This window comes from Mustela erminea, chromosome 10 (genome assembly GCF_009829155.1).
Source record: "Mustela erminea isolate mMusErm1 chromosome 10, mMusErm1.Pri, whole genome shotgun sequence".
Classification (NCBI taxonomy): domain Eukaryota; kingdom Metazoa; phylum Chordata; class Mammalia; order Carnivora; family Mustelidae; genus Mustela; species Mustela erminea.
Window position 1 is genome coordinate 31,381,312 of NC_045623.1, and position 23,010 is coordinate 31,404,321.

Genomic DNA, 23,010 nt, shown 5'->3' on the forward strand with positions numbered 1-23,010 from the left:
CTGTTTTTTGTACAGAACCAACAAGACTTGGTGATTAGATTGGAGAGGGAGAAGATTAAGGGGAATTTTTTTTTAACGTGATTAACGTAATTTTGTATAATTTATAATATTTACATTTGGAAGTATTACATTTATTACATATGTTGCATATAATATATACACTTATAAGTATTATATATTATATATAATATATTATAAATAATATAATTTATTTGATTAATATAATTTCTTACATACTGCTAACTAAAATCAGGAGACTATAAATGTATTAGTTATCTATTACTATTTTTAAAATTACCTCTAAAACTTAGTGGCTTAAAATAGCAATAAGCACCAGTATCCTAGAGTTTTTGTGGGTCAGAAATTCAGGAGCAGTTTAACCAAGTGGTTCTGGTTTAGAGTCTCTTACGAGGCTGCAGTCATTGAAGGCTTAACTGGAGCTAATGGATGAGGTGTTTTAGGTGGCCCTCTCACAAGGTTGAAAGTTGGTGCTGACTGCTGGAGACATCACTTCCCTAGAAGGGATTTCTCTTAGTAAAGGATTTAGACAAGTACAGAAACAAGCACAATGCAGAATGAGTAGTACTGTGATTGAGGAGGTATATAGGACACTGTAATGGGAGTTTAGTGTTAGGATAATGCTTCAAGAAAGGCTAACTGAGGAATGATTGAGCTAAGACATTAAAGCTATGTAGGAGTTAAGGAAAGACAATAAATAGAGTTCACTGGACAGAGGGAATGGCATATGTGAAGAATAAAAATAAGAAAGAAGAGGTTGCTTGAACTTAAAAAAGTTCATTGTAGCTGGAGGTAAGTATCATAAGGAATACTGGTAAGATATGAGGCTGGAACAGTGAATAGGGAGTGAAATCATATACAATTTAGGACACCAGTATAAGGACCTGAGTCATTATCTCAAGATCTGTGGAATGCCATAAAGTATTTAAACTAAGGGAGTGACAAAATGAGATTTGAATTTTATGAAATAGAGACACAGTGCTGTGCTAGAGCCAGCCAGTAAAGGCTTCCAAGAACCAGTTGTTAAATTTTTAGGAATTTTGTGACTTGCTTGTTAAAACAGCCATATGAACAATTAAGTCATATAGCATAATTAAATTGTGATAGGGCAAAGGTAATAAGTAATCAAACTTTAACATTTCCTACTTATTTTTACATTTTACTACTATCTGTGCTTTTGAGGTTATTTAGACCCCTTGTATCTGTACGGTGGAAGTACCATATAATAGTGTTCCACTGTACATTTCTTCCCAGCTCAGTGTTCGATAATATTAACGTTGATAGCTTGAAAGGAGCCATGGTGGGAGGATTTACATCACGTTAGTTGTCAAACTACAAATCAGGACTGGATTTTTTTTTTTTTAAAGATTTTATTTATTTATTTGTCAGAGAGCGAGCGAGCGAGAGCGGACACAGGCAGACAGAGTGGCAGGCAGAGTCAGAGAGAGAAGCAGGCTCCCCATGGAGCAAGGAGCCCCATGTGGGACTCAATCCCAGGACGCTGGGATCATGACCTGAGTCGAAGGCAGCTGCTTAACCAACTGAGCCACCCAGGCGTCCCAGGACTGGATTTTTTTGTTGACGATCTAGACCAGATGTTGGTAGACTGTAGCCCATAGCCCAAATCTGTCTGGTTGCCTGTTTTTAGAAGTAAAGTTTTATTGGGATACAGCCTTGCCTATTTCTTTATGTATTGTCCATGGCCACTTCCACATTGCAGCAATGGCAGATACAATATTTGTGATACATTATATGGCCCATAAACCTAAAATATTTACTATCTGGCCTTTTAAGGAAAGGCATTTGATGCCTGTGCTTGATTTTTAATGCAGATAAAAGTTTAAAAATATGTTGTTATCTTCAGCATATGCATTATGACTAGCACAAAATTTTTAAGGAAATTTTCCTTTAGTATTTGATTACTGTTACCAGAATCAACAAAAAACTTGCTCACATTATTAACAGATGAGTGAAATTGTAACATAAGTCTTCTTTGTTTCACTTTCATCTTTTCTCTAACAAAAATATTCAGTCAACATTTATATAAAACTTTACTTTTTCCCCAGTTTCAACCATCGATGGCTCATGGATGTAGTGGTTTAGAAAAAAATCAGTGAAAGCATTCTGTGAGAATACAGTGACTGCACAAAATGGGCAATGAGTATTGTATATCTTATTATCTATATGTTATATTCTATATATCCTCTATATCAGTTTATATTAAAAGATATAATAAACTTATTCATGAACACATGTGTACACACACACACAAACAGCCCTAGGAGAAAGTTGATTGCTAGACAATTTTTTTTTATTACATATAATGTATTATTTGCCCCCAGGTTACAGGTCTGTGAATTGTCCAGCTTTCACCATATCCCATACCCTCCCCAATGTCCATCACCCAACCACCCTCTCCATACACCCCTCCTCCCAGCACCCACAGTTTGTTTTGTGAGATTAAGAGCCTCCTACGGTTTCTCTCCCTCTGGATCCCATCTTGTTTCATTTATTCTTTTCCTACCCCCCCAACCCCCACGTTGCATCTACACTTCCTCATATCAGGGAGATCGTATGATAATTGTCTTTCTCTGATTAACTTATTTTGCTAAGCATAATACCCTCTTGTTCCATCCACATCGTTGCAAATGGCAAAATTTCATTTCTTTTGATGACTGCATAGTATTCCTTTGTATATATATACCACATCTTCTTTATCCATTCATCTGTTGATGGACATCTAGGTTCTTTCCATCATTTGGCTATCGTGGACATTGCTCCTATAAACATTTGGGTGAATGTGCCCCTTTGGATCACTACATTTGTAGGTTTAGGGTAAATACTCAGTAGTATGATTGCTGGGTTGTAGGGTAGCTCTATTTTTAACTTTTTGAGGAACCTCCATGCTGTTTTTCAGAGCGGCATCACCAGGTTGCATGTCCACCAACAGTGTAGGAGGGTTCCCCTTTTTTCCGCATCCTTGCCAACATCTGTTCTTTCCTGACTTGTTAATTTTAGCCATTCTGACTGGTGTGAGATGGTATCTCATTGTGGTTTTGATTTGTATTTCCCTGATGCCGAGTGATGTGGAGCACTTTTTCATGTGTCTGTTGGCCATCTGGATGTCTTCTTTGTAGAAATGTCTGTTCATGCCCTCTGCCCATATCTTGATTGGATTGTTTGTTCTTTGGGTGTTGAATTTGATAAGTTCTTTATACATTTTGGATACTATCCCTTATTTGATATGTCATTTGCGAATATCTTCTCCCATTCTGTTGGTTGCCTTTTAGTTTTGTTGACTGTTTCATTTGCTGTGCAAAAGCTTTTGATTGTGATGGAGTCCCAGTGGTTCATTTTTGCCCTTGCTTCCCTTGCCTTTGAATTTGCTGCGAAGAATTGAATTTGAATTTCGAAATTTGAATTTCCAGGAAGAATTTGCTGCAGCTGAGGTTGAAGACGTTGCTGCCTGTGTTCTCCTCAAGGGTTTTGATGGATCCCTTTCTCACATTGAGGTCTTTCATCCATTTTGAGTCTATTTTTGTGTGTGGTATAAGGAAATGGTCCAGTTTCATTCTTCTGCATGTGGCTGTCCAACTTTGCCATCATGATTTGTTGAAGAGACTGTCTTTTTTCCATTGGACATTCTTTCCTCTTTGTTGAAGATTAGTTGACCATAGAGTTGTGGGTATATTTCTGGGGTCTCTATTCTGTTCCATTGATCTATGTGTCTGTTTTTGTGCCAGTACCAGTCTTGAGGATTATAGCTTTGTAATAGAGCTTGAAGTCTGGAATTGTGATGCCACCAACTTTTTGACTTTCTTTTTCAACATACCTCTGGCTATTCGGGGTCTTTTCTGGTTCCATATAAATTTTAAGATTATTTGTTCCATTTCTTTAAAAAAATTAATGCTATTTTGATAGGGATTGCATTAAATGTGTAGATTGCTTTAGGTAGCATAGACATTTTCACAATATTTGTTCTTCCAATCCAGGAGCATGGAACATTTTTCCATTTCTTTATGTCTTCCTCAATTTCTTTCATGAGTACTTTATAGTTTTCTGAGTACAGATTCTTTGCCTCTTCGATTAGGCTTATTCCTAGGTATCATATGGTTTTGGGTGCAATTGTAAATGGGATTGACTCCTTAATTTTTCTTTCTTCTGTCTTGCTGTTGGTCTATAGAAATGCAACTGATTTCTGTACATTGATTTTATATCCTGATACTTTACTGAATTCCTGTATGAGTTCTTGCAGTTTTGGAGTGGAGTCTTGGGTTTTCCATATAAAGTATCATATCAGCTGCAAAGAATGAGAGTTTGACCTCTTCTTTGCTGATTTGGATGCCTTATATTTCTTTTTGTTGTCTGATTGCTGAGGCTAGAACTTCTAGTACTATGTTGAATAGCAGTAGTGATAGTGGACATCCCTGCCATGTTCCTGACCCTAGGAGAAAAGCTCTCAGTTTTTCCCCATTGAGAGTGATATTGGCTGTGGGTTTTCCATAGATGGCTTTGATGATATTAAAATATGTACCCTCTATCCCTACACTTTGAAAAGTTTTGATGAAGAAAAGATCCTGTACTTTGTCAAATGCTTTTTCAGCATCTATTGAGAGTATCATATGGTTTTTGTTCTTTTTTTTTTTAAAATTAATGTATTGTATCACATTGATTGCAGCCCTGGAATAAATCCCTCTTGGTTGTAGTGAACAATCCTTTTAATGTACTGTTGGATCCTATTGATTAGTATTTTGGTGAGAATTTTTCCGTCTGTGTTCATTAAGGATATTGGTCTGTAAGTATCCTTTTTGATGGGATCTTTGTCTGGTTTGGGGATCAAGATAATGCTGGCCTCCTAAAATGAGTTTGACACTTTTCCTTCCATTTCTGGTTTTTGGAACAGTTTCAGGAGAATAGAAATTAATTCTTCTTTTGTTTTGGGGAGATTTTTGATGACTGCATCAGTCTCCTTACTGATTTTGGGTCTGTTCACATTTTCTATTTCTTCCTAGTTCAGTTTTGGTAATTTATATGTCTCTAGGAATGCATTCATTTCTTCCAGATTGTCAAATTTGCTGGCGTATAGTTGCTCATGATATGTTCTTATAATTGTTTCTATTTCTTTGGTGTTGGTTGTGATCTCTCCTATTTCATTCATGATTTTATTTATTTGGGTCCTTTATCTTTTCTTTTTGATAAGTTTGGCCAGGGCTTTATCAGTCTTATTAATTCTTTCAAAACCTTTGCTCCTAGTTTCATTGATCTGTTCTACTGTTCTTTTGGTTTCTGTTTCATTGTTTTCTGCTCTGATGTTTATTATTTCTCTTCTCCTGCTGGGTTTAGGCTTTCTTTGCTGTTCTTTCTCCAGCTTCTTTATGTATAAGGTTAGGTTGTGTACTTAAGACCTTTCTTCTTTTTTGAGAAAGGTTTGTATCGCTATGTACTTTCCTCTCAGGACCATCTTTTCTGTGTCCCACAGATTTTGAACAGTTTTGTTTTCATTTTCATTTGTTTCCATGAATTTTTTCAATTCTTCTTTAATTTCCTGGTTGACCCATTTATTCTTTAGTAGGATGCTCTTTAACCTCCATGTATTTGAGTTCTTTCCAACTTTCCTCTTGTGATTGAGTTCTAGCTTCAGAGCATTGTGGTCTGAAAATATGCAGGGAATGATCCCAATCTTTTGGTACCAGTTGAGGCCTGATTTGTGACCCAGGATATGATCTATTCTGGAAACTGTTCATGTGCTCTAGAGAAGAATGTGTATTCTGTTGCTTTGGGATGGAATGTTCTGAATATATCTGTGATGTCCATCTGGTCCAGTTTGTCATTTAAGGCCTTTATTTCTTTGTTCATCTTTTGTCTGGATAACCTGTCCAATTCAGTGAGAGGGCTGTTAAAATCCTCTATTATTATTATATTATTGTTGATGTGTTTCTTTGATTTTGTTATTTTTTGGTTTATATAGTTTTATATATATATATACTTATATATACATACATATAGTTATATAGTTTATATATATATAGTTATATAGCTTATATAGTTTAAGATTGTTAGATCTTGTTGGATAGACCCTTTGAGTATGATATAGTGTCCTTCCTCATCTCTTATTATAGTCTTTGGCTTAAAATCTAATTGATCTGATATAAGGATTGCCACCCCAGCTTTCTTTTGATGTCCATTAGCATGGTAAATTATTTTCCACCCCCTCACTTTATTTATTTTTTTTTTAAGATTTTATTTATTTATTTGACAGACAGAGATCACAAGTAGGCAGAGAGGCAGGCAGAGAGAGAGGAGGAAGCAGGCTCCCCGTGGAGCAGAGAGCCCGATGCGGGGCTCGACCCCAGGATCCTGGAATCATGACCTGAGCCGAAGGCAGAGACTTTAACCCACTGAGCCACCCAGGCGCCCCACCCCCTCACTTTAAATCTGGAGATGTCTTTGGGGGTAAAATGGGTTTCTTGTAGATAGCGTATTGATGGGTTCTGTTTTTTATCCATTCTGATATCCTGTGTCTTTTGATTGGGGCATTTAGCCCATTTACATTCAGAGTAACTATTGAAAGATCTGAATTTTGTGTTGTCTGTAAGGTGACTGTTACTCTGTATTGTCTCTGTTCCTTTCTGGTCTACTACTTTTAGGCTCTCTCTTTGCTTAAAGGACCCCTTTCAGTATTTCCAGTAGGGCTGGTTGGTGTTTACAGTTCTTTCAGTTTTTGTTTGTCCTGGAAGCTTTTTCTCTCTCCTTCTATTTTCAACGATAGCCTAGATGGATATAGTATTCTTGGCTGCATATTTTTCCTCATTTAGTGCTTTGAATATATGATGCCAATTCTTTCTGGCTTGCAGGTCTCTGTGTGTAAGTCTGCTGCCAATCTAATATTTCTGCCATTGTATGTTACAGACTTCCTGTCCCAAGCTGCTTTCAGGATTTTTTCTTTGTCACTAAGACTAATAAGTTTTACTACTAGAAGATGGGATGTAGACCTGTTTTAATTGATTTTGAGGGGATTCTCTGTGCCTCCTGGATTTTGATGCTTGTTCCCTTTGCCATATTAGGAAAATTCTCTACTATAATTTGCTCCAATAAACCTTCTGCCCCTCTCCTCCTTCGGGAATCCCAATTATTCTAATATTGTTTCATTTTATGGTATCACTTATTTCTTAAATTCTCCCTTCATGGTCCAGTAGTTGTTTGTCTCTTTTTTGCTCAGCTTCTTTATTCCCCATCATTTGGTCTTCTGTATCACTAATTCTCTCTTCTGCCTCATTTGTCCTAGCAGTAAGAGCGTCCATTTTTTTATTGCACCTTATTAATAGCTTTTTAAATTTCTAGTTGGTTAGGTTTTTGTTCTTTTATTTCTCCATAAAGAGATTTTATTTCTTCAAAAAGGGTTTCTGTAATATCTTCCGTGGCTTTTTTGAGCCCTGCTAACACCTTGAGAATCATCATTCTGAACTGTATTTCTGACATATTAGCAATATTTGTATTGGTTAGGTCCCTAGCCTTCGGTACTGCCTCTTGTTCTTTTTTCTGTGGTGAGTTTTTCTGCCTTGTCATTTTATGCAGATAAGTATATATGAACGACAGAATAAAATACTAAAAGGTTGGCAAAGACCCTAGAAAAATGTATGCTAATGAAATCAGAAGAGACCCAAAATTGGGGGGAAAAGAAAGGGGGATGTTAATTTTTATCTATATCTATATCTATATCTATATCTATATCTATATATCTGGTGAATAGAACAGAGCCACCCACTTGATTTGGGGTATAATCTGGTCTCTTAGTACAAACTACCTCCCAAAGTTTTAAAGAAAGAAAAACATATATGTCTATAAAAATAAGAGTAAACACAATGAAGGGATAGAATATGACTGTAATGTTGAAAATTTAAAAAAATATATAAAAAAGGAATTGATAAGATAAGTTTGTTGGAAAAAGAGAAAAAAAAGGAGGAGAGAATGTGTTCAGACTGGAGACTAGAACAAAGCCATGTGCTAGATTTAGGGTATATTTTTATGTATTAGAAGAAATTGTATCCCAGAATTTTAAAGAAAAAAACCCCCATACATATACAAAAAATAAGGTTAAATACAATGAAGAGATAAAATATGACTATAAAAATGAAGGTTAAAAAAAATATATATTTTTTTTTATAAGGGTATTTTTAAGATAAACTATTTAAAAAACTTCAAAAGAGGAAAGAGGAATGGCGCCTGGGTGGCTCAGTGGGTTAAGCCTCTGCTTTCAGCTCAGGTCGTGATCTCAGGGTCCTGGGATCAAGCCCTGCATGGGGTTCTCCGCTCAGCAGAGAGCCTGCTTCCCCTCTCTCTCTGCCTGCCTCTCTGCCTACTTGTGATCTCTCTCTCTGTTAACATAAGGAAATAAAAAATCTTCCAAAAGAAAAAAAAAAAAGAGGAAAGAGGAAAAGTTGAAAAAAGAGAGAATAAGAAAAAAATAAAATAAAAAAAAATTTAACTTTGCAAGACTGAAGGATCATGGGGGGAAAGCCATGAATTCCATGTGTTGCATTCCTCTAGCTCTGGAGTCCCGCAATTCTCATTTATGAACTTGGTCTTGGCTGGATGTTCTTGCTGATCTTCTGGGGAAGGGGCCTGTTGCCGTGATTCTCAAATGTCTCTCCGAGGCGGAATTGCACTGCCTTTGCCAGAGGCCAGGCTAAGTAATCTGCTCGGGTTTGCTCTTGGGAGCTTTTGTTCCCTGAATGCTTTCCATAGAGCTTTGGAGGACGGGAATGGAAATGGCGGCCTTCCAATCACTAGGCCTAGAGGAACTGAGAGCTCAGGACACCACACCTCAGTGCGCCCTCAGAGAAAAGCAGTCAATCCCTTCCGTCTCCCAGGTCTCCAGCTATACTCTGTACTCTCCTGGCCTGTGACTGAGCATTTCTATCTCCAGCACATGATCCCATTTGAAGTCTCCAAACCCAGCAGATTCCTGCTGCACCTTTCTGTGCCACTCCTCCTGGAGAAGGAAGGAGGGGGTCTCTCTGGATCTGCCACTTGTGGGGTCCCTGCTGGAAGAGCAGTGGCCTAACTGTGCCTTGGATCATGGTTTAAGGTAACCCTGATTTGAGAGCTCACTCCTCGGCTCTGTCTCTCTATCGGCTTCCCTGCTCTGATACCTGGGAGCTCTACCACAATCAGACACCCCCGATCTTTCCATGACCCTGCGGGACCTGAGACCACACTATCCCTGTGAGGACTCCACCCCCGCTTAGTCTCTGGAGTGATGTCCCTCAGAGGAGCAGACTTCTAAGAGTTCTGATTTTGTGCTCCGCTGCTCCACCGCTTGCCGAAAGCCAATCCCTCCCCGCTACCATGGTCTTTCTTCCTGTCATTTCGGATTCACTTCTCCACACATCGTACCTTCCAGAAAGTGTTTGATTTTCTGTTCCTAGAATTGCTGTTCTTCTCTTCTATCTCCTGTTGAGTTTGTAGGTGTTCGGAATGGTTTGATAACTAACTAGCTGAACTCCTGGGACCTGATGTCATTTCAGTCTGCTACTCCTCTGCCATCTTGCTTCTCCCCCTAGACATTTTTTAAAAGGAATTTATTTATTTGGTCAGGGGTGGAGGCATAAGGAGGGGGAGTGAGAGGGAAGCAGAGGGAGAAGCAGGTTCTCCACCAAGCAGGGAGCCTGACATGGGGCTCAGTGCCAGGAACCTGGGATCATGACCTGAGCTGAAGGCAGATTCTTAACCTCTGAGCCACCCAGGTGCCCTGATTTTTAGACATTTATTAGCACAGCACAGGGTACACATGTGACTATATGCAAACTGGCAAAATATTTAAAGCAGTATCTGCTTAAGGTGAAGCAGAAGTATCTAAGATACAAGAATAAGTTTAATTATTACACTTCTAAATTTGTGATATTTAGAAATGTTGGTATTATAGTACTGTCAGGTGCTAAATTTCTCCAACGATCACCAATTCTGTAAATTTTTGATACAAATGATTGCTACATTTCAACTGGAGTTAATGGAGGAGAAAAATATTTTGCATACCCTACTTTTATGTAACATATTTTCTTCATATTTTGTTTCTGGATCAGTATTAATTGGCTACGGTATTGTAGAATGCAGTTTTGGGGTTTTTCTTTGTGAAATTTTGAATGGTAGAGTTAAGTACTATACTTTTCCTGGGAAGATTAGAATTATGATATAATTGAACTTCTATTCTCTTTTGTAATGTAATGTAAATGTTAACATTTACTATAAATGTTATTTACTATAAATGTTAACATTTATTGCTTCAGAAAGAATATAATCATTAAGTATTATCCAGTTAATATACTCTCTCAGTATCATATTCTCTGTTAATCTGTTGTCCAAATTAAGTGTTTGAAAGTTCTGAATTTTTGTTCTTGCATAAAAATGAACAGCTTTCACAGTCACCAGTGATTTGAATTCTTTTAAGATTAAGTTCATTTTTAATTTTAACTTTTTATGCAGAACTTGTTTATTTGAGTGTTGTTTCTGAATGCTTAAAGATAGAATATTATTCTATATGTTTGGTCTTCATTTTATATCAAGTTCAGGAAATAATGGCACTTTTTTTTTCATCTGATCATTAATCTATTTGTTTTCAAAATTTGAAGTATATTTTACTTTTACCACATGGTTTATTTTTGGTTTGTTTTGTTTGCCGCTCTAGAACAAGGAAGAAGTGATGGCTGTGAGACTCCGGGAAGCAGATAGCATAGCTGCTGTGGCTGAATTACAGCAGCACATTGCTGAGCTGGAAATCCAGGTACCATATGAAAATAATAAAGTACTCATAAAAATAATTTCTCTCTGTACCTGAAGAGTGACTTGTACCTTCCTCTTAATGATCATGATTCTATTTTCAACACATATTCATTTCCACGTTCTTTTTTTGGTGGTAACATAACATATAACATAAATTGACCATTTTAAAGTGTAAGTTCTGTGACATTAAGTACATTCACATTGTACAACCAGTCAGTCTCCAGAACTCTTTTCATCTTGCAAAACTGAAAATCTGCCTATTGAACATCTCCTCATGCCCATTTCCCCGAACCCCTGGAAACCACCATTCCATTTTTAATCTCTGAATTAGACTACTCTAGGTACTGCATGTAAGTAAGACGGTATAGTATTTGTCTTCTTTTTTAAGATTTTATTTATTGTCAGAGAAAGAGAAAAAGAGCACACACAAAAAGGGAGAGCAGCAGGCAGAGGGAGAAGTACTCTCTCTGCTAAACAAGGAGCCCCATGCAAGACTCCATTCCAGGACCCTGGGATCATGACCTGAGCCAAAGGCAGACACTTAAGTGACTGAGCCACCCAGGGGTCCCTGTCTTTTTTTTTTTTTTTTTTTTTTAAAGATTTATTTATTCATTCTAGAGAAAGAGAGTACACAGGTCAGGGGAGGGGCTGAGGGAGAAAGAGAGAGGGAAAGCAGACTCCCCACTGAGCAAGAAGCCTGACAGATCAACCTACAAACCAACCCATCTACATACAGACCATAAGGCTCAATCCCAGGACACTGAAATCATGACCTGAGCCAAAATCAACACTTGGCCACTTTAACTGAGCCACCCAGTTGCCGCAGTATTTGTCTTTTTATGACTGGGTCTTTTCACTTAGCATAATGTCATTAAGGTTTATCCATGTGAATAGATAATATGTGAAAAATAATATATGAAAAAATTTCCTTCCTTTATAAGACTGAATAATATTCCATTGTATCTGTATACCACATTTTGTTGTTTATCCATTGGTAAACACTTGGGTTGCATCCACCTTTTGGCTATTGTGAATAATGCTTCTGTGAACGTGATTGTACAGATGTTGTACAGATCTCTTTGAATCCCTGCTTTCATTTCTTTAGGATTTACCCAGAAGTGGGATTGATAGATCATACAGTAATCCTGTTTTTAATTATTTGAGGAATTGCTATACTATTTTCCATAGCAGCTGCACCATTTTACATTCTTGCTAGCCAGTGCACAAGGGCTCTTATTTCTCCTTGTCCTTACCAATACTTGTTAATTTTCTGGGGTTTTTGTTGTTGTTTGTTTTTTTGTGGTAGCCATCCTAATCAGAATGAAGTCATAGCTCATAGTGGTTTTGATTAGCATTCCCCTAATTAGTGATGTTGACCATCTTACCATTTGCTTTTTGCTATTTGTGTATCTTCTTTACAGAAATGTCTGTATGAGTCCTTTGCTCATTTTTTTAATTAGGTTTTTGAGTTATTGAAGTTCCTTATATATCCTTAGGGTCAATCCCTTATCAGATAGATAGTTTTCAAATGTTTTCTCCCTTTCTTTGGGTTGCCTTTTTGTTCTGTTACTGCTTTTTGATGAACAAAAGTTTTTTTTTGTTGAAGTCCAACTTAACTTAATCCTCTTCTTTTGTTGCCTCTGCTTAAGTCCACGTTTGATAGTTTGATACCATATTTGTACATTGCCAAAGCAATTTTTGAAAGAAGATTCAAAACTAAATATTTTGTCACTGTATGTCCTATTTCTTACTGTATTTATAAGGTAGTAAATTTCTCATATGGGAAAAATACTGTGTTTAAAATCTTATTTCTTTCAAAATATGTTATATTTATTCCAAGCCAAAATACAGTTTTTGCTGCAACATCTAGAATTTTCTTCCACTTAAAATATCCTTTGAACTAAATTTCAATTCAAAATTTGGTTAATTTCTAAGACTTACATGTATTATAGCTTCATCTTTTGATCTGGGTCAAAAGTAATCATGATACATTGATTTGTATAAGTTTATTAAAAAATTAGCCTTTGTGTTCTGTTGCTAATATTCCCTGTAAAGTAGCACATACTCAGAAAAACTTCAAACATGAACTGACTTTATGACATATTTGTAATCAGTGGTTTAAAATCATGCTATCATATTTAATTCTAGTTTAAGCCTGGAGTTTTCTAACATCTAGAAAATTATGAAATTTTGCTACATTTCTATGCATGTTAGTCACAAACAGCAAGATTTATATCATTGTTTTTATTTATTCTGAAATACTTATGAAAGTGAAGAGCCTGATATGCTGCAAGCTTTATTTAAAATGGAATGCAGCATGTTACATCATTTCTGAAAATAGAAAATGCATGAAATTTTTACTCTCAGGAATATGTTGGCATCAAATGGCTCTTGATTAAATAATCCTTGGGATCCTAATTGCTAAATTCATTGGTATTTTTTCGGTATTTATCCTGCTTGAGTTTATCTCATTTATGGTTGTTGACCAGTCGTCCTCTTTACATTCTCTCCTCCCATAGCTTTCCCACCACCACTCACTTTTGCCTTACTTCTTTCTTGTTTTTTGTTTTAGTCTTCTTATCATCTCTGAATGTTTGTATTCCTCTGAGAATCCCAAGTTTTTGGCTTTTTAAAGGCTGTATTCAAATGAAGGATCTCACTTACATGGCTTTAGGAGCCATCTGTATAACAGATCCTAATGTAACTCCAGCCCTCACATGTTTCCCCCAACCAATAATTTTTAAACCTTTTAAAAAATTATTAGCACAGTATACCAAGAAGTTTGTAATACAAAGCTACATTATAATATGGGTAAACACATTACCCATATAGTCACGGTGGAGGTCAAGATACAGAATATTGCCTGTATCCAGAAGTCTACCCAATCACACCTGACTCCCTTGTCCTGAGTTTTGTGGTAGTCTCTCCTTTGCTTTTCTTTATAATTGTGTCAACTTCATATGCCTCTCTGATTTGTACAGTTTAGTTTTACCTGTTTCTGAACTTTGAATAGAGTGTTCTTGAATATCTTTGTCTCTTCTTTCTTTGTTCAACATTATTTTAGTAAGTAATCATTTTTATTGTTATGTGTTCCCATTTTATGACTGTATCACAGTATATCCACTCTAATATTATTGGTCATTTGGGAGTTTGTGGATTGGGACTGTTTGGAACAGTGCTGTGATTATAAGCAATCGTGTGCACTGTACTGACTACATGTACATGTTTCTCTGGTGTGGAATGTTTGTGTCACAGAGCATGCAACTCTTCAACTTTATTTTCCAAAGTGCTTGTACCAGTTTAAACTCCCAAGAGTTTGAAAGTTCTTGAAAGCATGAAAGTTCCTGCTTGTTCCATAGCCTTCTTAATACTTGGTGGTGTCAGATGTCTTAACTTGTGCCATTCTGGTGGGTATGCAGTGATATTTTGTTGTGGTTTTAATTTCCATTTACCTAATTATTAATAAGGCTGGCCATTTGGATTTCCTCTTTTGTAAAGGTCTGCTAAAGTCTTTTTGTATGTATTTTTCTGGTAGGTTTTTGTCTTTTTCTTTGGATGTATAGTTATTTACTTACTGATGTTATGTTTTGTAAATACCTGTTTCCACTCTGACTTGTCTTTTGTTGTTCTTTAACTTATTGTGTCTTTTGATGAGTAGACCAGTAGTTTTAATGGACTCTAGACCACTCCACCTGGAAGTAGCACAGGCACTTCAAATTCAACATGTTTAAAATTATGTGTTCCTGTTTCATCCAATTTTTTTTTTCCTTTCTGTATCTCTAGTCTTGATCAGTGGTAGCATCTCTTAACGGATTGTTCAACCTAGTGAGAACTTCGCTTAGTCCTTTCTTAACCCTCTATATGAAGTCTATATAGAGAATATGTAAACTTTCAACTTTATCAGATAATATCAAATTCTTTTACAAAGTGCTTGTGCTAGTTAACATAACCAACATTTTACCTTCTCACATACTCTTGTAGTTTTGCTTTCAGATAATTTTTTAAAGATTTTATTTATTTGTCAGAGAGAGAGGGAGCACAAGCAGGCAGAGTGGCAGGAAGAGGCAGAGAGAAGCAGGTTCCCCTCTAAGCAAGGAGCCCACTGTGGGGCTCGAACCCAGGACCCTGGGATCATGACCTGAGCCAAAGGCAGCTGCTTAACCAACTGAGCCATCCAGGTGTCCCACTTTCAGATAATTTTTAATAACTCATGAAGACTGAAGTGTCTTGCCCAACTCCTCAGTTCCTTCAAAAGAGGAAAGTCTGGAATAAATCTAAAACTAAATCAAAGGTGATTTTAATTTCAGAAACTTTTCTTTTAATCTCTCTTAGCCTTTCTGTTCCCCTGGCCATTCCCTGAATTATTCTGTCCACAGCCTTACCTGAACTATTGTAGTAACTTCTTAGTCAGTTTCACTTCTCCAGCCTCAGCTCTTCCACAGAGCTATCTGAGTTAGCTTTCTAAAAAATAAGAATTTTTACTGACTGCCTTTTACCTAGCAAATCATATCAGAATTTCTCAGCCTAAAATGCTTACCTTTTCATTGTTTCCCAGACCTGCATTGCCCATCTCATCTTTCAGCCTTATCTCTTCATACTCCTTCCTTACCCCTTACACACACACACACACACACTTTTCAAAATTTTCACATATTTTCAAAATTCTGTACCATTGTACAAGCTGCTGTATCTTCCTAAATTGTGTTTCTCTGTATCCCTAGTCCTCTGTTTTTAAGGTATTTCTTTTTACTGAGTTGTGCTTTGCTGCCTTACTATTAATACATTTAGTAAATGTGTTTTCAGTAAATGTCTTGATGATTCAACTTTCATGCATTTATTTACTTATTACATGCAGATCCATAATAGATCTCTTGCTAAAATCTGAAACTCCTTTCTCAATTATAAGAATAGTACATTTTAGGTTATTCTTAGTCATGGAAATACTTTAGATCATTTTCAAGTTCCACTAGGGGGAGAACTCTGTCAAATATTTTGTACTTCATATCTCTTCAGATCAACTCTTCCAATTAATGTTACTCTCTTGTGAATAAAATTTTTCCCCGTAAACCAATTTCTCTCTAACACTTCATTTAATAAATTGTTATTATGTAATCAGTTGATATGATTAAGATCTGCTTTTTAAAGTAGTTATGAAAATTATACTTTTAAATGTATCCTATTTAGATAAAGAAATACATTAGATGAACAAATATTCATTTTTATAAACACTAGCATTCAGTGGTAGACACACTTGTGAGGCTAAAGTTTATTAAATTTGATTTCAAAGATTCTTTAGTCATCTTGAAACCTTTGCTCTGATTTAAAGTTTATAATATTTCCCTGTTATTATTTGAGATATCTGTATCTGTAATATACTTAAGATTTTTATAATCTTTTCCTCCTTGTCTTTGGAGGAGCTGTTTTATATTAGTGTCTCACAGTGAATTTAACCTTCTTTAAGTGTAGCAGTTTTCAAATTTTAGCCATTTTCTTAGAACTATTTGAGAAAGCTATTAGCTAGGTTTCCTCCTTCTCAAACAAAATGCCACTTTACATAAAAATGATGGATTTTAGTCATCATTCTATTAAAATGCTTGTTTCAAGCAGATATACACCTATAAAATTAAGAGGTTAAACTCTAAGTTTTCATTAAACATAAAGATTATATCATGTATGTCATTTTAATATCTTTTGGCCATTCAGAATTACCATTATGAATTTTAAATACTATATAATCCTTTCATTTCATTCAGATCTCTATGATTTTATTAGGTAAAACTCCTTTGGCTATATTTCTATCCAAAATAATACTACTATTCTGATCACTGTGCTCTTCTGCCACTTAATGTTTCATCAAAACAATTATTTCTTGCCATAAAATATACATTTCTTGTTATTCTTGTTGTCCACAATCTCCACCAGTGGAAGCTCAGTATGAGGAATTTCTAGCCAGTCATTCAATTGCTGTATATCTCAGCACTTGGTATATAATGCTTGGTACATAGCCATCGCTCAACTATTTGTATTAGATGTTAAAGTAATACAATAATTTGCTCATCTGCTTTTTCTACAAGTGACTTTTACTGTATATACTTTGAGTATTCCAATTTTTAAAGTTCAGAGATTATCACCGTTTTTACACATGCATCAATTTGCATACATTTTTTATCATTAGGTCACTGGTGAGGATGATAGAATGATCTCAAGACTCTGTCTAAATGCATTTGTCATCTTATAGAACGAGGGACTGAACGTGGGTCTCTTTTTTGAAAGGTTGTTGAATAGAATTTAAACCTCTGAAAATTCGCGTATGTTTTTTGTTGGCGTCAGTGGCTTCAGTTACATCTGAGTTACTCTGAGGTGATGCGAGTTGTTACCTCTTAAGGGAGAATTTTGGTTTTTTCTTCCTATCTGCACATATACTTTACAAGCTGATTTTCTTATTTCTCTATTTAAATAGCCTACAAAAATAAATATGATAGAAACTGATCAAAATAAAAAGCTTCAAGAAATTTAATTATAATTAAGAACAAGCAGATTTTAAATCCTAATTGACTCTGTGGTCACAACTTTTTGTCTTTTTGTTTTCTCATAATAGCTAGAGATTTAGCATTTGTTAAGAGTATAAGATTTTGAAGTCAAACTACTTACTTAGTATCTTTGACAAGTTACTTAATCTTTTTATTTATTCATTCAGAACAGAGAATCTGAAAGTTTTCTGCTTTAGAGCTGTTGGTATTAAATGAGAAAGTGTTTGTAAGTCATGCAGATTTGTCTGCTAAGGTACTAGTAAGGGCAAAGAGCCTAAGGCCAGGAGCATTTCTGAGTAGAGTCCCTGCGTGAAGTAAGAGAGGAAGTAGAGGAAGTCTGAGAGGTAAATAGGCAGATTATGTAGGGCCTAAGAATTTTGGCCTTTCTCTGAGTAAGATGGAAGCCATTAGAGGGTTTTGAGCATAGGGGTGATCAATTAGTAGATATTTAACCTATTAAGATAATTTAATTGAGCTTGATTCAGAAAAAAAAATTCTTATAAGAGTAATTCATAGTATTTAGGAGGGAGGAAATGGTGGTTAAAAAGTGTTTCCTCCTCTTGGTGGAATTTTCCACCTTTATTCTATTGATCCAAATGTTATTTTTTAGTCCAAGGCTTTATTTTTATATTCACACTGAATAAAACTTGATCTGCTTTGTGGGTGGTGGAACAAAACACAGAAAAATTAATTTTTGCTCATAGTTGAAGAAAACACGTGGGAATTGAACTCAAGCTTTCTGATGTTTAACCCAGAATTGAGTTTGTATTTTGGTTATTGTAAAGATAAGCATATTAATTTGTCATAACCATATTAAAAGCTTCTGTGGGTCAAGTGCATCTATAAAATTAATGCTGCTTTGTTATAAGTAATGGAAAAGTTTTAATCTAAAACTGTATAGTTCTATTCAAATCCATCTTTTTGTTCTTTTCCTGGTACCCAGTAACATTTACCCACTTTCGTTCGTTTGCCCAGCAGATAACCTCTAGGGATGCCTCAGATGGGCAATACCCCAACCACTCTAGGCTTAAGAAACACCCACTCAAAATTCTGTTCTGACCTAAAATGAATGAGTTATGTTTAAATCAGTGTGCCCAGATCAGTATGCAGTTTTGGCAGAGATGGAGAGGAAGTGATAAAATCTTTATCACTGTACTTTAAAATACATGTTTTAATAATGTTAAATTGCAGTGACATTACTAAGTGATGAAGTTTATCATAAAGTTTTGTGATCAGTTTGTGCTTTTCAATTTCCTGAGCTAATTTGTTAATAGTTTCACAACAGCTGGTAGTTGATATGCCAACTCTTGGTTAACAAACTTCTTTTTGGAAGGTTTTTTTTCCCCTTTAAGTACAATGGTTTCCGTTCTGAGCAACTTGCTTGAAGTATTTTTCATTTTTCTTAAATGATTTTCTCAAAATTTTAAACACTTTTAAATTTAAAAAATTGGCTGTTCTCTAATTTTATCTAGTTTTAGCAGTAATTCTCAACAGAAGAAGTTAGGTATGTAGGATATTTTATTCAGCTTGCTATGTAGTCATTAAGGATTATAAAATTCAGTTAAAATTTTACTTAAGTGCTCAGATTCTTTGGTACCCAAATTTAGTATACAGTTAAATATAAAGAAATTAGGTACCTAGAAGCTTTTAAGGTACTGCTGTATTTAGAAATGAAGAATATCATTCAGATACCCAAGATGAGCTCATTGTAGCATCTGAAGAATTAGTGATGGAGGATTAGATTCTTAAAGACCATAATATCAGCAATCATCTTGGTGTTAATAAAAGTCAATTTGTGTATACCTAGCATACACATCTTGGTTTCTCATACCATTCTCTAATGAAGGAAACCAAGGCTCCTCAGAGAAATAGCTGATTCCAATACCGGGAGAGGAAATACAGTAAGGACAAAGATGAGCCTAGACACCTTGTAATACTAGAGAAAGGAAGGACTTAAAAACAAAACAAAACCCTACATTAATAGGAGTATCTTAAAAGGACAGAAGAACCAACAGAAATACTTACAGTATTTATATGTACTTTTTTCCCCCCTAGTTACTAAACCATAAAAAATATTCAACAAATGAGGAAAAAATGTTTAAAATCATAGTATAGATTTTAATTCAAGTATAAAATAAATACCCATGAGTCCATTGATATAAATAATGATTTATTTATCAGTCCAATGATATAAATAAATTAACAAGTCGTAAAGAAGAGATAAATTTCTATGCAGAAGAATTCCAAATAATTGTTGTAGATATTGTATTCTTAAGGAGAGGAAGAAGTCCTTTTCCGTAAGTGTGGACTGTGTACAATGACTCCCTCAAAGGGTATAGTATGGAAAGGGCAGGAAAAAAAGAGTAACTTTACAGTGGAAAAACTTGACAAACACTGCCTCACACAGATAATCAAGGTCAACATCAATAGTTATCAATCATATTGATAGTATGTACTATGGTGTGATGAAAATAGTGCTTCTGTAGTCTTCCAGTAACCCTTAAACCCCATTCTTAACATGAGAAGAAATACCTGACAAATTTCGATGGTGGGGCATCCTACAAAATACTTGACCAAGACTCCTCAAAGCTCATCAAAAAGAGGTGAAGTCTGAGAACTATCTCAAACTATCAAGAGGAACCTAAGGAGTAGAGGAACCTAAGGAGATGTGACAGCAAAATGTAATGTAATATGGTATTCTCCATAGGGTCTAGGACAGAAGAAGGACATTAGCTTAAAAACAAACAAACAAAAAACTAAGAAAATTTGAACAAACCATAGACTTTGGTTAGTAATAAGGTATTAATATTGGTTCATTAATTGTAACAAATTTACCATACTAATGGAAGATATTATTGATAGGGGAAATTGAGTGCAGGAGGTATATGACTGTCTTCTCATTTTTTCTGTAAACCCAAAACTGTTCTTTAAGAAATCTGTTGTAAAAAATATTTTATGTAATTTCATGGTTTTTAGGGACCCCTGGAATTATATAAATTTAAGTATTTGTCACAAAATTGCTTTGCTTTTAATTAAACTATGATTTAAAGAAATATTTTCTAGCTTTTGGACCTTGTGCAAATGCTCATTTTTCATGTGGGCATGTAGTTGATCCTTTAAGAAAGATCACTTTAAAATATGTGTGTATTTGTGTGTTTCTCTTCTCAAATGGAATTAAGTCAGTCTTAGCATTAATAAAATTTTGAATTTATTCTCTCTCTTCCATACTTTTACAAATTACCTTATTATTTTCTTAAAAGTATTTATATGTACTTTTTTTCCCCCTAGTTACTAAACCATAAAAAATATTCAAACCTTTTTGTCCAGGACTTTAAATTACCGGAATCTGTTTTAGAAACTTAGAATGGTACATGATATGAGTATGATTTGTCTTTAGATGTTTCAAATGAGTCACCTTGAAGTCACAGGGAGGCTACCATTTACCACATTTACTATTATGGTTAATTTTTCTTAGGGCAAAGTACAAATCAGTAATAACTTACTAGAGCTTAGTGGTTGCTATTGGTGTTTCAGTAAGGTTATGTTGATTAATCACAGTGATTACTTATCAACTGTCAGGGATTTACTCAAATCATTGGTTTTCTTCTGCTATAGTAATTTCATATGCAGCTATAATTTGCTTAATACATTTTGCTTTAATATATGCATTGAAAATATCAAATTAGGACTTAAAAATTGTCCCCCTGCTACAAGTTAATATGGTTGCTTCTGTGACCGTTGAACATAGTTTCATAATATAGCCTTGAAAAAAGTATTATTTAACCTTAAAAACAGTCAAGATAATGCCTTCTTATGGTCTCTGAAATAGTTTAACTTTTACAAAGGAGAGAGAGAACTTGATATATTTTTAGCATAGTCTCTCTTTGTGTTACATTTTTCATCTGTGAGTGTAATTTAAAATATTTTTAAAATGCAGGCTTTAAACTTGCATTTGAGACTAAGCAACCTGCATTGTGTCATGACCCTTCTAATACCACAAACTTTCTGTAATACTACTCCCAGTGAAAAACCCACATCCTATGTATAACCTTAGATTTATTTTGAAATCTCTATGAAGAGAGCATAGAGAGATTACTAATTGTTTCTGTTATTTCCTTTAAGGGTGTGATGTCTATTTGTAAACTGTTTTAAGTTTTAATATGTGAGGCTTAAAATGTTAAACTATAGTAAGTATTGATTTCCTAAAATTGTAAAAATGTAGTAACTATACATTTCAATTGAGAATTGGGTTATATATTAAACATCTGCAGAACATTCAAAAAAAGAAAAAACAACATTAGTTCCAGTAGCCAATACTTCTGATATCACTGGCTAGAAGAATACTAATAAGGAAATGCAAATTTAATGATAAGCCACTTTTATTTTCTGTTTTATTGCTGTTCTTGTTTTTACTATTTCCTTCCATTTTAGACTTATTTTGTGTTCTTTATATAACTTCTTAAGATGGATGCCTAAATCCAACATCATTTTTATTATTTAAAAATATTGGTAATTTGGGGCGCCTGGGTGGCTCAGCGGGTTAAAGCCTCTGCCTTCAGCTCAGGTCATGATCCCAGGGTCCTGGGATCGAGCCCCACATCAGGCTCTCTGCTCCGCGGGGAGCCTACGTCCTCCTCTCTCTCTGCCTGCTTCTCTGCCTACTTGTGATCTCTGTCAAATAAATAAATAAAATCTTTAAAAAAATATATTGGTAATTACTCATCAATAGGAGAATTGTTAAGCCATAATAAATCCATTACAAAAGAATAAAGATCTGCAAGACATAGTAAATGAGAACAACAAATTATAGACAGAATGTAGATCATAATTCCATGTGTGTTTTTAAAAGTATATGTCTGTGTATTACTTGTTTTACACATACTTAAATACGTCAGGGTGTCTGGTGTGATTCCTATCAAAGCTGTTAACAGTGTTCCCTCTGAGGAGAGTAGAGGGCTTGGTGCAAAAGAGTAAGGGACCGGAATTCACTTTTTACACCATATAGACTTATTACTATGTTAATTTTTTAAATGAATAGACATTTAAATAACTTTTAAGGTAATCATTGCTAGAAAGGAGATAAGAATTAGAACTTCCAAATAATCATAGAAAAATAGCAACAAAGACAACTTGATCCACCTAGCAGAAGTGCCACACTCATTCTGTGGCCTTGGCATCCCTGAGTATTCTGGCTCCTGCCTACTTTTCTGACTACAGTATCATCACACTCTGCTTCACATGTTATGTTCTAGCAACCTCGTCCTTCTTTTCATTTCCTGAACCAAGCTTATTCATTCCTAATTTAAGGCTTTTGTTCCTGCTCTACCCTACATTTGGAACATTATGCTCCCTGAGCTTCCCCTGGTGGTTCCCTCTCATTGTTTTTATCTCAATGTAAAAGTCACCCACTCAGAGTTTTCCTGACCATCTTTGTAAAATTGGCCCCTCACACCGTTACTCTCTATTTCATCACCATGTTCTATCTTATTTATGACTCTTCTCAGGGTCTTTAATTTTCTTCACCGTAAGAATTAAATCACTCCCACATATAATATATTAGAACCTTGTTTATCTTATCTACTGCAGTTTGCCTTTTGGATGGCATATAACAGGAGCTCAAAAAATAATTGCAGGATGAGGGCACCTGGGTGGCTCAGTGGGTTAAGCCTCTGCCTTTGGCTCA

The 23,010-nt window shown here is 35.3% G+C and overlaps 1 protein-coding gene across 12 annotated transcripts in view; it reads left to right on the top strand.

The window, feature by feature from the left end:
* Positions 1–23,010, top strand: part of EVI5 (ecotropic viral integration site 5) — a 207,896-nt gene that overhangs the window by 140,679 nt on the left and 44,207 nt on the right. For all 12 annotated transcript variants that reach the window (XM_032361241.1, XM_032361249.1, XM_032361250.1 and 9 more), the window contains one exon: positions 10,703–10,798. In XM_032361241.1, the coding sequence (XP_032217132.1) occupies positions 10,703–10,798 (96 nt within the window). The remainder of the gene's footprint in view (positions 1–10,702; positions 10,799–23,010) is intronic.